The sequence below is a fragment of the Carex rostrata genome, chromosome 31 (assembly GCF_964058835.1).
Source record: "Carex rostrata chromosome 31, lpCarRost1.2, whole genome shotgun sequence".
NCBI classification, from domain to species: domain Eukaryota; kingdom Viridiplantae; phylum Streptophyta; class Magnoliopsida; order Poales; family Cyperaceae; genus Carex; species Carex rostrata.
The window spans coordinates 1,854,541-1,871,027 of record NC_135948.1 but is presented as its reverse complement, the minus strand read 5'-3'; the positions used below and the strand labels follow the sequence as shown (position 1 = coordinate 1,871,027).

General features: G+C 32.6%; 2 protein-coding genes and 1 long non-coding RNA gene across 3 annotated transcripts; all 3 read right to left on the bottom strand.

Moving 5' to 3' along the window:
- Window positions 1-149: 149 nt before the first annotated feature.
- On the bottom strand, window positions 150-3,021 carry LOC144547604 (CST complex subunit TEN1-like). Its single transcript, XM_078296294.1, has 4 exons — window positions 2,814-3,021; window positions 2,559-2,674; window positions 1,948-2,142; window positions 150-1,854 (listed from the first exon to the last, which is right to left on the bottom strand). The coding sequence occupies exons 2-3, from the start codon at window positions 2,660-2,662 to the stop codon at window positions 1,980-1,982; spliced, it is 267 nt and encodes an 88-aa protein (XP_078152420.1). The 5' UTR covers window positions 2,663-2,674; window positions 2,814-3,021; the 3' UTR covers window positions 150-1,854; window positions 1,948-1,979.
- Window positions 3,022-5,187: 2,166 nt separating this feature from the next.
- On the bottom strand, window positions 5,188-6,844 carry LOC144547534 (uncharacterized). Its single transcript, XR_013509096.1, has 3 exons — window positions 6,193-6,844; window positions 5,954-6,046; window positions 5,188-5,828 (listed from the first exon to the last, which is right to left on the bottom strand). It is a non-coding gene; the product is annotated as an uncharacterized LOC144547534 (long non-coding RNA).
- A 2,356-nt stretch (window positions 6,845-9,200) lies between these two features.
- On the bottom strand, window positions 9,201-11,982 carry LOC144547189 (BTB/POZ and MATH domain-containing protein 3-like). The gene is made up of 4 exons (XM_078295777.1): window positions 11,970-11,982; window positions 11,471-11,628; window positions 10,674-11,169; window positions 9,201-9,586 (listed from the first exon to the last, which is right to left on the bottom strand). Exons 1-4 carry the CDS (start codon window positions 11,980-11,982, stop codon window positions 9,201-9,203), a joined length of 1,053 nt encoding a protein of 350 aa, XP_078151903.1.
- Window positions 11,983-16,487: the final 4,505 nt, after the last annotated feature.

The following is a 16,487-nucleotide window of genomic DNA, read 5'->3' as shown; positions in this document are numbered from 1 at the left end:
CATCTAGGGATTAAAATGGACAGTGGAAATATCCGTGACAAGCAAATGATTATCTGTAAAATATTCTTATTTATTTAGTTTAAATTTAGTTTTTAAAATTTCAAATAAACATAAAAGATATAAATTTGTTACATACATGGTGTATCAACAAGTACTTTCACCCGAGTGACGAAAATAATAGACTTTTGTTCAATAGCTTGGAGGACTCCCGGGTTGTTCTCGAAGGGTTTGCCTACCATCAACAATGGAATGACAGTTCCTCTAAACATTGAAAACATTGTAAGCAATTATGTGAACCTTTAATGTTTGATTTGAAATATTCAAATTATAATTAGTAAGTATTGTTTATTATTATTACTCACGTCGGATGAAATAGATATATCTTAACGGAAGGCACAAGTTCTCGACCTCTCCATTCGACGAAATTAACTTGGTGAGCATAACTCACTTGACCGAGAACATCTAAAACAAAGTCAATATATGTTGCCAATTATATAGTTTAGTAATGATAGTTAAGATTAAGATTAAGATTAAGATTAAGATATTTAATTAAACAGGTAGTCACAAGTTAATTACCTGTGAGATATTTGCCGCGTGGTATCGCCTTAATTTGATCTATGGGTTATGGCGTTGGGTAAATTGCAAAATTCGGATGAATTTTTATGGCTCGGGGACTATGATGAACAGGTGGTTTTGTAACTGACAAATTTCAGGAACCAGCAGTTCTCTATTCTGACAGTCTGATTTGTGATTTTTTCTGAGAGTAATTGGCTGGGCCAAATTTGGAGTTCTTTATATGAAAATGACCATCAATACTTGAACTTTATGCCTAATTAATTTCAGAATTTTTATGGCTCAGGGACTATGATGAACAGGTGGTTTTGTAACTGACAAATTTCAGGAACCAGCAGTTCTCTATTCTGACAGTCTGATTTGTGATTTTTTCTGAGAGCAATTGGCTGGGCCAAATTTGGAGTTCTTTATATGAAAATGACCATCAATACTTGAACTTTATGCCTAATTAATTTCAGAATTTTTATGGCTCAGGGACTATGATGAACAGGTGGTTTTGTAACTGACAAATTTCAGGCTGGTAGCAATTTTCCTGAACCAGTCCCAATTTCAAAAGATGAACTTCTAAAATCGATTATAAATCACAGAAAATTCCAAATAGAGAAATTCCTTTTTCATTATATTCATATGAATGTCCTCTACATGTAGATGTAGCAGTTTGAACATATTTGAATTAGATCTATGTTTTTCTATTTGTTTTCTATTTAGTGGCTGTTTTGATCATATGCTACACCAGTATGTGTGGGGCTTGATTTCACTTACGTATGTGGCTGGTACAATCATTGATTTCAAAAGCCTGGTTTGTAGCAAGTATCAGTAGTTTTGCAACATATTGGTGTCATTTTATTTTTTTTCTGAAATTTCTAATTAGTAAATTTTCTGGGTCTGTACAACGAAAATATTGATCCATAGTATGGACCAATCTGTGCTATGCATAGTTGTAAAAGATCAAAAGAGAAGTTACAAGGCAAAGTTAGGAAATACCCAACTGGTACCAAAATCCCCATAAAAGCATTAAAATCACACAGAACATAAAAAAAAAGAAAAAAAAAAGGAATTGAAGTTGATCACCAGAATTTTCTGTCAACAAGCTAAAACTATGTTTTTGTACCAGCAAGCATACAAGCTCGTACCAGGAAGGATACAGGTAAACCAGACAAGAGGAGGCTCAACTTCGTTTTATTAAAATGTTTCATGATGGGATAACAATCGTACCTTCACATCGATCAGTGATGACAGGTGCAACAAATTCTTCACACAAATCCATTATGTTGATTTCCTCTATATTTGTAAGATTCTTATTTGTTAGTAAGAATAATACTCTAAATTAATAATTCTCGTAAAATAATGTTATGGAATGCTATAAACATATACCTTCAGTAATATTATCAAATTCATTTGTACTGTCATACATCTTGGGTATCAAAGTCAATAACCAGTTCACCAATGAACTGGTACAAAGAGCCAGCACAGAAAATGAGGTTGATCAAATGCTGGGTGCCGATTTTCAAACTGACATTTCCGTCGCTAATCTCAGCAATTCCAGTCTCAGCTTGATAAGCTTCAAGCCTAGACAAAATAATAAAAAACAATTAACAGTATTATTACCTTAATATACCAATATTGGTGCATCAATGCCTCGGATCCCCGACAGTAATCCAAATTTTGAGTTTGAATATGGGCCCCCATTTCACCAAGGGCCGGATTTGCCCAAATTTCCAATCAGACTGAGGATGGAACAAAAGGAATCAAACGGTACCAATCAATACATAACTGTGATTCACTTTACAGTATCAGTGATGGTGCAAGGTGGTATGTTAATAAAACAACTAATAGTATTATTACTATAATATATCAATACTAGTACATCAATGCCACATCCGCCCGGTCAGTATGGTACCAATGCTGGTACAAGGTGATATGTTGATACATGAAAAGGGAAATGAAATGAAGAAAGATTAAATGGGATGAGTGTTCTAACTCACCTTCCTGTAACTCTAAGGGATTGACCATGCTTGAAAATTGGAGATGAAGGTTCCAATTCTCGCAAAATTACAGGAAAACCAGGCTTGATTCCAGAAGCAGCCATGTGAAGCTATTGCTATGGTGTGAAAAGTAAGAAGAGATTTCGTTAATTTAGGGCAAATTTCACTGGAGTTGGTTTTTAAAATTGAAGTTGAATACTTCATCATGCTAAACAAATATCATATGTAAGTGCGATTCGAAATGAGGACACTAACCTTGTGATTGCAATTTTGCGAGTGCGAATGTAGAAAGAGAGAGAGGAGGAGGCGAAGTTGCGACAGAATACGAACTGTAGAGATCGCGAGAGAGAGAGAGAGAGAAGGGCGGAGTGGGGTGAAGAGACGGAGCGCCAGAATTATTTTTTAGCGGAGGGAAGAGATGGAGCGCCAGAATTGTTTTAGGTTTTTAGGGATCCCATGTGGCGCGAACAGTGGGGTCTTAAGTGTTGAAGAGTAAAATTTAGAAAATTCTGCTGTATGTGATCTGAAAATTGAATGACTGATATTAATTCCGAAAATTTAACTTTTAATCACAACCCTTGCAGGATCTAGACATTAAGCTCCTTAATAAAGTAGGGAGATACATCATACATCGGAACAGTCAATGACTTCCCCAATTAAGTTAAAAAGCAACAAATATTTATAATATACGACCGTGACCAGCATCAACAAACTCAAATTATAAATCTTACATATAAATACATACATCACTCGTAAATAAATCAATTTAAACGGGTTGACATAATAGTCAGACTCAGTTGTACTTATCATTGCTTATGAACAGAGACTGTAACGTCAAATATATGCGTGAATTTTACAATTAAATTGTTAGCTTGATAATACATATGGTGTACATGAATTAGAATGGCACCTCAATTTATAATAATATTAACGCCAAGAAGCTTTTGCAGATTTATAGTTATTATCAAAACCTTTGCCGAGTTATAATTGCAACCGAATTTTTTTTAATTACCACTCTAAATATTCAAAATTATGACATTATTACTACTTTTAGAAACTTTCACAACTTTCATGTGTGTAGACCCAGTGTGCATACTATTTTTGGTGCGTGCCCAGACCAAATATACGCACCAAAAATAACACTTCACTCCTTCAAATAACTCAGTCTGCGCACGTATAAAAAATAGTGCGCAGATTAGGTCTGCTCATGTGGCAAGTTGTGAAAACTTTTTAGAGCAGTGATATTATAAGAATTTTGAATTTTTAAGATGGTAACTACAAAAATTTTGGTAATTACAGTCTCTCTCTGTTTTTTTTTTTTTTTTTTTTTTTAAATCTAGAGCACCTTTTTTTCATTTCCTTAATTTGACGAAGGAACAAAAATATATAAGCATATTACAACCTGTAACTATTTTTTATTAGACTAATTTATCATTTCCCTGTACATGTGGTCAATGGCAAAGAAGTACATGGTGGACAACAACAACAAAAAAGAAAAGAAAAAGTCAAATACTTAATTTTAAAAAATAGTGTTCTCTCAAATTTTAAAAAAAAAAAATAGTGAATTTAGATGGGAATACAGTTAATTTTAAGAAAAGTTGCTTGAGAAATATCTAAATGATATAATTATGATGATGATAATATATATTAATTTCTTTAACATTTATTAAGTAGGGTCCAAGTTTCTGGAGTTCATTATTGTTTTTCTTCATAGTTGAGAAGACATTACTCAAAAGTCAAATGTAGTCAAGAAGTAAATGACATCGGAACTAGAAACTGATTTAATTTTATTTTTTTAATAGTAAAGTTGGAGTCTAAGTAATTCAATTATTGTAATATTCACAAAATAATTTATCTGAATTTCAAACTTGCAATTTTTCACACCAAAAAATCTTGTCATTGACACTAAGATTAAATATTGATTTTTGACAAGAGCTTATAGTTACAAATAAATTTCTTATCTTATGATTAAGGCAGTATCTAAATATAGTATTCGAGAGTTTGACAATAAAATTCTTGTGAATATAACTTAAAATTGAGAGATCTATTCAACTTTATCTCAAAAAAATTAAAAAAATTAAAAATTGCCTACTAATGTTGCCTTGGATTTTGACAAATTAATTGTTTATTTGTTATGTTACCTATCTACAAGAAAGAAAGATCTTGAATTATTTTAATTTATTTTTCTTCTTTTAGCATAGGTCATGATATAATATATGTTGTAGAAAGTCATGTAATCTGGAACCCTTTGAGTAGATAATAGAACTTTCAAAATGTCAAGTTTATTTCCCCTCAAATAAAGAATAAGAAGCAGGTTATTATTTATCAACACAAGAAGCAATTCAGACGGACATGCAATCTTCACAATTTTCTTCAAAACCTAAAACTGGGACAAAAACACTTATAACTAAACTAAAATAGCTCAATTGGTTTAGAGAAGGAAAGGAAAAAAAAAATGATCTAAAGACAGCATTTGTACATTGATAGTAGTGAATAAAATAATATTTTGAAAAATAGTTCTAGTAATTATAACAAGATAACAACTTGGATCTTTTTTGGTGGAAGAACCCAGTAAGTGGTGCATGATAGTACATACCACCATGATTCCATCAGGGAAAAACTGTAATTCACAAAAGAAAAAATGGCAAAGTTTAAAAAAAGCACCCAAAGTTAGTAGCAGTATTGGTCATGTATTTTCGAACAAATTCAACAATTTAATCTGATAGAAGTGATCGAGAAGATGGCACTACCAATTAATTTCATTATTCACAATTATCCAAAATGTACAACAATGTTAACAGGGTCATAAGAAACATACCTTTTTCAAATTATTTCCTTGGTTCAAAATAAATAAACTCCAGAAGCTCAAGATCAAGATAATAGTCCTATAGTTCATACCCAAAGTATTGCAATTTCCTTGGGTGAAGTATACTTAAGCCACAACACTGAGCAATCAGTTAAATTATTGGGTTTCAAGTGCAGATGTAATAAATATTGTCATATTTTTATCAGTATATTCTTGTAAGCAACCAATGGGCATGAATCAGAATTATATTATCACAGGTATCATTTATGATCTGATCTAAATCAATAGCCATTTGTGAAATTATATGCTTAGAAAAGAAGATCTACCACACTTCACCTGTGTCAAACTTGATGAAACACAGAAATAGTAAATTAATCACAGTTGGCAATAAGAAATGTCAACAGCTTAGTTCACTTGCTCTTTTCCTCCTTGTCCTGCTGTGCTTTATCCAGCTTCAACAAAATCTACAATCATAGCAACAGATGCTCAGTTTTTTTAGAGAAGGAAGAGGAGGGATTGACAAGAGATCTCCATCTCCACTGTTTTTTTATAGTACTATTCTGAGAAGATATTGGTTGAGAAATTTTACCAGTGTGGACAGCTCTGACAACACCTAAGAAGACGCAAAGGGATCAGCTCAGATGATGCCAATTTAGAGATGGTACTTAATGTTCCATCTTTTCTGACAATAGTAAGACAGGGACATTCCAAGTTAATTCAATTCAATTATCTCTCACACCAAAAACAGTCAGTGTTACACTACCAAACAGACTGCCATTAACTTTGTGCAAAATCAGGCAAATTTTCAGTACAAGACAGAAAGCATACCAGCTCTAAATGCAAGACCGGTTCTAATGGGCGATACCTCATCCGATGGAGGTAGGTAGACTTCTGGTAATTAATTTGGAAGAGAAAGGTAACAATACCTCATCCGACTTTCTCAGGAAGCTATTGCTGTAAGAATGTGAAAGCACCTGTCACTGAGAGCAACAGGCATGAGGAATTAATCTGCTTGGAGAAGACAGAGATCAAATTTATAAACATAACCAGTCTCCCTCAGTTTTCAATCCTAGAGCGAAAGCACATAGCACAGGCCAGCCATGGTGAGAAAAATATTAAGTACCATAATAGCTTTCAGTGATACATTTTTTATTTTTAATTAATAAGGAGCAGTCATCATCGTCAGATAACTTCTTGACGTGATTTTGTTGCCTCATTCTGGAGTGGTAACAACTAATCTACTCCTATGCTTAGGGATCCCATGGAGTAGATTACTTGTCACCACTCGAGATGAAGAGGAAGAGGAAGTATCGACGGGAGATCTACGGCGGCGATGGCGGTGGCGGCGCTTCTTCCCTCAGCACTTATCCTTGCGCGCCTTGAGCGAAGACGCTCAATTCCTTGTGACGGCGTCTCCTCCAAGAGGATTCGCCATAGGAGGAAGCTATCGCAAGAAGCAGCCATGGCGGCCGGAGAGAGAGACGCACTAGAAACAGATCGATCTGCGAGAAATGATAAATTTATTATGGGCCCTGATTTGGATTTGGGCTGGGCCTTTTTTGTTCTAGATTGAAGAGAAATAATTTGGCATCAAATTCTGTACTCATTTCATTGTAGATTCAAGAGTGACAATACCGTCCTGATTTTGTTCCCCTCTCTCTTATGCTATAAAAAGAAACTAACAGAACTTTGTGCATCTCCGGAACAATATAAAAAGTAACAGTTATTATCTAAACCTTTCATAAAATTACATGTAAACTCTCAAATAAAATTTAGAAAGCTCAAATTAAATTAGAAAAACTTTATTACAATATTCAGGTCTTTCATTTTGATCAAATGCACATAATTTTTGAAATTTTATGCATAAAAAAGGAGCAGAGAATTTATATAATTAACCCATAAAAATGTATTTCTTAATAATGAATATTGATAAAAAATAAAATCTCAGTCTATGTGGATTTCTTGTCCATGATTACAGAGCGTCTGACAAGAAAAACAATATAAAAAAAAAAATCAACGAACTGCCACCGTGGAGTTGGTTAGGTTTAAGACCATTTGGAACCTTCCCCAGAATAATAGACTAATAAAAAAATTATATTTAAATGTCCTTCAATTTATTATTACTGAGATTGTGTATAGGAAACACACTCTATTATATAAAATATTTTGGCTAACAAGCTTGACAGGAAAACAAAAGGGTACATTGACAAATCAGGTGAGATAAAAAATGTTATTCAACAAAATAAAGAACTAAAAAATATTAACTAAAATCAAATGTATTGTCCGAAACTACTATTCATTAATTTTTCAATATTTGACTTCACAATTTTTGTTTAAATAGCATTTCAAATAGAAAAGACACAATTTGATGAACACAAATAAATACTCTCACCGCCAATGGTACCAACCACCGGAAAACAAGTGAATCCTTTCATGTTGGAACAAGCTTTAAAACATATGTCTATGTCGTTCTCGCACCAAATTTATCTGTCTACCTCGCCATGCATGGTACAATGACATTCATCTTCCTCACTGCTGCCTCAGTTAATTATGTTATTCGCAATACTTTTGTTTTCTGTGTACCGTGATTTAAAATTGCATGGTGATGAAGTAGGTGTGTTGGTTGTCAGAGAAGATTGTTGGTCTTCCATCCTTGTTGGAGATGGGGTATTGGGATGGAGCATCTCTGCGTAGGTTGGACGAGGTTGGTAAGGGTTGGTAGGGTTTGGTGATTGGTTTGGCGGCTTCGAAAGATCTCTAGTGGTCAAGGTAGCGCTTTCGCTAGTTACAACCTGCTCGTCACAGCTGTTGTTCCTCTCCTCCCTTGGGTTCTCCTCTCGTAGGTTCTTCTCTGTGGGAATCGCCATTTTTTTCCAAGTCTACTCTCGTAAAAGATCAATTTCATTCATTCATTCATTTTTTTTATAGCATATAAATTAAGTATATAATGAGGAACTCTAATTGTAAAGGTCAGTTTTTAATTTTCTTTTCAGGCTAGGCCATATATGACAACATGTACATCGCCAATTTCCTCTCACTTACCTCAGCCTCAAACAAAAAATTAAACAAGACAGCCTACTTACCACTCATACAAAAATTCAGCACTAGGTTGCAAGGGTGGGCAGCAACACACTTATCAATAGCTGGAAGGTTAACCTTGCTAAACTCTGTACTCTCAGCGCTACCGACATACTATATGACATGTTTCAAGCTGCCAACTTGGGTCATTGGCGAAATAGATAAAGTCAGAAGACATTTTCTTTGGCATGGGGTTTCACAACAGAAGAAAGGATATAACTTAGCCAAATGGGAGACAGTTTGCAAACCGAGAAAACTGGGAGGCATGGGAGTATGGACCTAACCGAATTCAATGACGCTTTACTAGCTAAGTGGTACTGGCAGTGGATTAATCCAGAAAGAAGGCTATGGAAGACAATCTTTTATCAAACAAACAGCGTCTTGTGGCCGGTACCAAAATCTCACTTCTTCTCCACAACTCTAAAAACCACATATAAATTCATGAATGACTCAGTGATCAGAATAGTGGGAAAAGGAGATTCAATCCTATTTTGGTGGCATGATTGGGGTGCAGGAGTGCTACTGCATGAATTCCAAATACTATTCACATATGTGCTAGATCAAACAGTTTCGGTACAGCAAGCAATCGGTACAGGCCAAATAAGAGAACTCTTCAGGAGAACTCTTTTTCAGGAGGCAACAACACAACTCATACAACTGACTACAAGATTACGGCAATATCCAACTCTTCTCACCAACAATCCTGATGAAGCGAGATGGAAATGGTCCACATCAGAAAAATTCAGCGTTAAATCATATTAGCAGACTATTAAGCACCCTCCAACCATCATCTCAGCAACACACAAAATTTGGAAGATTAAGGCACCACCGAGGATGCAAGTGTTCACATGACTAATGATGTCAAATAAGATTTTAACAATAGACAACCTCATGAAACAGAGACTGAATATTGTCAACCGATGTACCATGTGCAAGTCGTAATTAGAAACAGTACCATATCTATTTGAAGAGTGTACTGTGACAAAACAGTTATACCGGCAATTGTCAGTAACAATGAGAATGAGATTGCCACTACAAAAAGCAAGGGAAGCCCTCATCAACAAAGAGCTCAACAAGGAAGAAAGGTCATTGCTACTAATAGCACAATTTGTTATTTGGCGGGAGCGATGTTCAAGGATCTTCACTGATAAATCAAATGAAATTGAGCAACTTATTCAACAAATTCAGGATCAATGAGCAATTACCATGGAGACAAGCAGGCATGCAATAACATAGGCCCAAGCCAATTAAATAGTTACTGACTCAAAATCAGTATACTGGTAAATCCTCTACTTAAGGGGTTTTAGACTTTTCAGCTTTTACTTTTTTTGATTTCATTTTCTCTTATTTTTTCCTTCCCTTTTTTTCAAGCTCAACTGTATTGAGCTACTTGTATCCTCTTTTAAAAATTGGGATACAAAATCTCATGTAAACCTAATCCATTTAATCAAATGAAGGGCTAGACCCTCATTTTTTCTCAAAAAATATAAAGATTGCCAAAGTTAAGGTTTACGTTACGTGTTCGATCGGTTATCACTCAATTTTTCATATTCTAATTAAGCTATCAAGGTGCTTTTGACAATAGGGAAATTTATGAGGTAATTATACTGGTAATTCAAACAAGGGGCTGTGTGAATTCTGTTATTCAAGAAAAGAAGTTCCTTGCTGCTTTGATTTTGTTTTTGTGTTTTTCACATGTTTTTCTCAATTCTTTTTGCTCGGTCATGTCAAAAACATAAAGGGCTGGACTGGAGTATATTATTATCATGTAAACAGCGTTTGCTAAAACCTCTTAATCAGGTTCAGAAAAATTATAGTTTGATTCATATGGATGTACATCATTACAAGAGTCTAATTTGGGTATAATGTGGAAAAAAAATAAAGAGATTTTCATAATGAAAGTTCATTATATTATAAAGTACTCAAAGTATAATCCATAAGCATATGACAAAAAGTATATTATCCATTAGAGGAATTCTCAGGATAAAATTATGTGATATATAACATGGCCAAACAAATGAAGAACAATTGTGATATATAAATTACACATAGCAAGAACAAGACACATACACACACACACCCCTCTTATATTGAAAAACGCAATGCACATCTGTTGTAGTACATATATTATTTTCTGGTGAAAAAGAAAAGGAAAAGGAAAAGAACAACTGTAACTGGAAGGAGAAAACTATATTGCTGTTTCATTGATAATTTCTTCAAAAATAATGGACGTCTTCCAATTAAAAATTTAAATTGTTCAGTTGCTGCTACCTCTTGAAGAATTTCAGGAGAGGCTAAAAGTTTTAAACATGTTGTTCTGAGATGATTGCAATTGTGCCTCTCAGCTAAAGACAACATGGTAACCACATTGCTCGTGTTGATACCATCACACAATATCTTCTCGCATATTATCTTTAATCTCTCCAGATCGTATCTATCAGCTGCAACTAAGAGATGTTGAGCCATTAATTTAGTGTCATGTTTGTCTTCACTCTCTTCAAAACCAGGAAATGAATCATTATATATGAAATGAAGCAGTGTTTGGAACCCTGGAGTTTCCATTTCTTCAATTTTAATTGTTGTGTCTGATTTTTCCTTCATCAGACCAAAAAATTGTGCCGAAAAGACTGGAGATCTCGCAGCGAGAATGCACTTGTGAGCATTAAAAGTTTGCCCGTCTACTTTAAATGTAACATCCACTCCATTGAGCATTAAAAGTTTGCCCGTCTACTTTAAATGTAACATCCACTCCATTTTCATTCTCCAAAAGATGTCCGAGTTGCTGCGGTATGTTACTAAGCGGAACAACAATTTCTGGTGATGCTCGCTCCACCGGAATTTTTTTTAAAACACTAAGGACACATTTAATTACGAAACAATCATCCTTAATAATTGATTCGAACACTGCTCTTTTACCAAAAAAAGTAAAGCCCCAATCCGAATTGGATTTGAAACTTGTAGTTCCTGTTGCTTTCTTTATGGGTAAGACACATCCACTTTGGTCTAGAATAATAAAACTAAATTGTACCTTTACACATTCTGATATGCTTTTATGGCTAAGATATATCGATAGTTCGTCATCTTTTGTCGTATTAAAACCATTTGGGTAGTATTTGATACTCCAATCATGTCCACCGACATCAAAAATGGCTGATTCGAGAAATTTCCCTTTGCCAATATCCTTATCTAACGATCGAGTACCCCGCAATTGTAAACAAATGTGATCTAGTCTCTTTTTCAATTCTTCTTATACTCCTTGTTGTTTCTAATGTTAAGTATTTGATATTATAATAGAACGGAGAGCAATGCGAGTAGAAATTTGTAGTATGGGTTTCTAGTTTCTACTTCTCTGCTTAATTTCTCCCTTTTATATATAAGATGGAAATTAAAGCAATAAATATTTCTTGAAAAAGATGAAGAATACAAGTGGTTCTATAGACGGTTTATCTTCTCTGTTCATTGTATATCACCTTGTTGATGGTGTTTATATCAAAGAGGCAATTCTTCTATTTATTTTTCTTAAATACTGCGAAGGCGCATGTCCCTTTGAATTCTCTATAATTTTAGAATAGATATTCTTTATCTCAATCAATTTTCTTCACAAAATCATAGTACATAATTGATTCTCCGGGCATATAATTTTTGTAAATATTTTTAGTAACTATCTTTTAACTATCTTTTACCCCTTTTTATTTAGCGTACGTAACATCTAAACATTGATTTAAAGCAATGGTAAAACAATGCTTTCCCTCAAATATAATATGCAATTATATTTATGTGAAGGACAAAAATAATACACCAAAGTGATAATAAGACACCAAAATTCGTTTCAGGCTCCAAAAAAAAAAAAAAAAAAAACTATATGATAATTAGATACTAATTAATGCACCGTTTTATTGAACTATTTGTATTCTGGACAATATATAATTATATATACCCTCTCTACTAATGCACCACCATTTTTATGTGGCAAGTTACATACGCCTGTTGCCTAATTAGAAATAAAAGATGCACATTAATTATCCTGCCTATTTAAGCTCATGCCGATACAATGACAATTAAAGAGAGAATTGTTTTAACGATTATGTGGGCCCTCAGGTGGACTGGTGTTAGCCTTAGGCGAAGGAGGCGTAAGACTTGGTGCCCTCTTTGAGTTCACCTTCTCCGGTAAAACTCTGTGCAATGCTTCTCGATCTGTACACAACAAAACTTTAAAGGTTAATTTGCTGACAAAAATTTAATCAAGCATCAATTTGATCGCTTATAAAAACAGTTCAGTTCAAATTAATCCCTGTAGTTCCTGTAGTCTCATTTTAGATTGTTTTTAAAAGACAATTAGCTGGTACATTAAAATAAAACTGGCATGATTTACAACACCAATTGCTCTCTGTTTCTCATATCCTCAGTATGACTGATATTACAGGTAGAATTCTAAGAAAGTAAGAAGTGTTGAAAGTGCTATTTTTATGATTACATTGAGAATTTCTTTTTCCTTAATAATAAAAGATTTTTCTGTTTGGTTAAGTGAAAGGAAGTTTAATTGTAATTACTAATTAGTTTAATTTCTAATGACTCTATTTAGCTGAACTTTTAAACAAAAATAACAATTAAAGTTCTTAAGCTTTAAGTTTCAAATATAATCATAGAGAAAACAAAACAAAATATTACATTGCGAACCTTTCTGAGAGGAATAAGAGTTGGGAAGCCGGGTTGCTTGAGAATTAGAGATAAAAGCAAACAGCAAGATTGAAACAAGCACCAAGAAGAACATCTTTTTTTGAGGTGTAAAAGTTCATGGTGGATTTCAGAAAAGAAGCTTCGTATCTGGTCTGACTTTTTTAGATTAGAGCGGTTAGCTCTTGCAACAAATATATAAAGTCTTTGTGTTGTCCATTTGTATATTGCTCCTTTTTTTGACATTTTTGAAGTTGCTTGAAATAGCTTATGTGGGGCCCAGTTTAACTAATGGACAATTTTTTTAACCGTTTATTCGATCTGTATTGTAGTTGATAAAATAAGTATGGATAAGAATTATTTTCGTTAATTTAACGAGTATGAGGATGACTGTGAGTAAAAATAATATTCTTTGTTAATTTATCAGATAAAAGTATAGGGTAAGCTATTGCGTATTTGTTACTCTAAAGTAAATTATAAATATTAAATTTTATATGATAATTTGTCTAACTATATAATTTTTTATTATTATGATTAGATTAATTTATCAACATTTTAAATGATGTTTTTCTTAGTAATTTACGATAAAATTAATTTGTCTAACATTTATATAGTTTTTTTGAGTGAGTCTATGGTACTATACATATCACGTATGGGTCCGTACTACAGATCAATATTTTCGTTTTCAAAATTTTAACAGTCGATCTGAACCGTTCAACATGATTTTCATATGTATTTGCATACCAAATTTTACATTTTTTAGAATTTTTTTACACATACTCAATCTCAATCTTATTTTCATCAAATTAATGTACATATACTTGAATTGAATTAAAAGACTAAATGAGAAAATAATTTCATCTCATTACAGAACTATAGTCTCGGTTTAGCAATTATATATGCGGGCCCTCAGGTGGACTGGTGTTAGTCTTAGGCGAAGGAGGAGTAAGATTTGTACACAGCAAAACTCGAAAGGGTAACTTTTTGCTGACAAAAATTTAATCAAGCATCAATTTAGTCGCTTATAACAACAGTTCAGTTCGAATTAATCACTGTAGTTCCTGTAGTCTCATTTACGATAAAATTGACATGATTTACAACACCAATTGCTCTCTGTTTCACCTATCCTCAATATGATTGATATTATTAGCTACTGGTAGAATTATAAAAGGTGTTAAAAGTGCTACTTTTTTATTACATTGAGAGTTTTTTTTTCTTAACAATGAAATTAAGAAAGTGTTAACCAGAGACAATTTACTTAGAAGGGGTAAGTAATTGTAATTAGTTTTATTTCTAATGACCCTATTATTCATCTCGTATTTAATGAAACTGGTAAATAGCTCTACTTTCTAAATATTAACAATTGAAGTTCTTAATTTAAGTTTTAACACAACCAATATAATCATAGAGAAAACAAAACAAAATTGCGAACCTTTCTGCGAGGAATAAGAGTTGGGAAACCGGGTTGCTTGAGAATTAGAGATAAAAGCAAACAGCAAGATTGAAACAAGCACCAAGAAGAACATCTTTTTTGAGGTGTGAAAATTCATGGTGGGTTTTTAGAAAAGAAGCTCCGTATCTGGTCTGGCTTTTAGATTAGAGCGGTTAGCTCTTGCAACAACTATATAATGTCCTTTGTGTTGTCCATCTGTACATTGCTTGAAATACCTTTTCTATCTAGGGCTGTCAACAAAATCATTTTTAGCCGTTTATTCAATTGTATTTGATAAATCAAGTAGTATAGATAAGGATTATTTTCGTTAATTTAATAAATATGAGGATGACTATGGATATATTTTTTTTTTTGGTTAGTTTATCAGGTAAAAGTATAGATGAGCTATTGTGTACTTATTACTCTATAGATAAATTATATATGATAATTTTTATAACTATAATTTTTTTTATTATTATGATTATATTGATTTATCGACATTTTAAATGATGTTTTGTCTAGTAATTTAAGATAAAATTAATTTGTTGAACAGTTTATATAGTGTTTTTATTAGTAATTATGATAAAATTGACTTGTACAATATTTTATATTCATATTTGATAATAATTTATAATTTTTATATTCATGATATTATATATAGAGAGGAGGGATCAAGTTACAACAACTATTTTCTACATTTTTAAAGTCCAAATCGTCGATCCAAACCGTTAGATGTGATCTCTACAATAAAATGTGCTTGGAGACTAAATTTTACTTTTTTTATAATTTTTTTGCTATTTATTAAGATGGGTACAAAAACTAGTCAAATTCAGACCATTGAATTTTGTACTCATCTTAATAAATAGTAAACAAATTCCAAAAAATGTAAAATTTGGTCTCCAAGCACATTTTATTGTGGAGATCATATTGAACAGTTTGGATCGACGATTTGGACTTTAAAAATGTAAAAAATGATTGTGGTAACTTGTTGTAACTCAAAAATTGTTGTAACTTGATCCCTACTCATATATGTGATATGTTTAATATAGTAATTATTTATTATATATATTTTTTAAAAAAAATAGTGGTATATACCACCGATTTCATTTGAAATCATAGCATATATGACATAGTACCTAATTGGTACCAAAATCAAATGTGACAAGTCCTATACAGCTGTTCAAAATAGAAACAAAAACAAAATAAATACAAAACCTTATAACATGCACACAATTAAGCAAGACAACAACACAAGAAAGTAAAAAAAAAAAATCAAAATATGCATAAAACTAAGTACTATGTATCTAATAAGTCTTCATCATCCTCATCTTCTCCAGACATTGGAGATTGAGGGTTGCCAACTCCAAAAACCTGCATATCCTCTGAACTGGTCACTTGAAAAATGGACATTGGAAGGTCTATTACTTGAGCCACGCCGTATAATATAGATTATATATAAGATTAAAATATAGTAATTATTTATTATAATATAGATTATATATAAAATATTAATTTATTTGATGATTCTTCATTATTCGTTCAATTTCTCATTACCTTAATAGATAAGAATAAAATATAGATAAGATTAAAACATCAAACATGAAAATAAGTATGGATAAACAATTATATCTAGAAATGGATAGAACGTCTTCATTTAATCCACACCAGTGTTGCAAAATGCGGTATGCGGAAGGGCACCGCATACCGCATATACGGTATGCGGCCGCATATGCGGATTTTTATGCGGACTAATATATGCGGATTTTTAGTAATGAAAAGAAAAAAAAAGATCAGTCTATCTATATATATTCTGTTTAGTAACGAACTTCTATTAATATATCTTTATTTTTAAGTATTTAATATACTTTGTTTAATTTTTAAACACACAAGCTCAATAATAATTCTGATTTAATTCATGTGTTCAAAAGAGTGTTATTAA

Coding starts and splice junctions, on each gene's coding strand:
- LOC144547604 (XM_078296294.1), bottom strand. CDS start 2,662: ATGGCTGCTTCTGGAATCAAGCCTGGTTTTCCTGTAATTTTGCGAGAA. Junction 2,143..2,558: donor TCCCTTAGAGTTACAGGAAG/GTGAGTTAGAAC, acceptor TATTTTGTCTAG/GCTTGAAGCTTATCAAGCTG.
- LOC144547189 (XM_078295777.1), bottom strand. Junction 11,170..11,470: donor GCATATCAGAATGTGTAAAG/GTACAATTTAGT, acceptor CATTTAAAGTAG/ACGGGCAAACTTTTAATGCT. Junction 9,587..10,673: donor TAAATTTTTAATTGGAAGAC/GTCCATTATTTT, acceptor TTGATTTATCAG/TGAAGATCCTTGAACATCGC.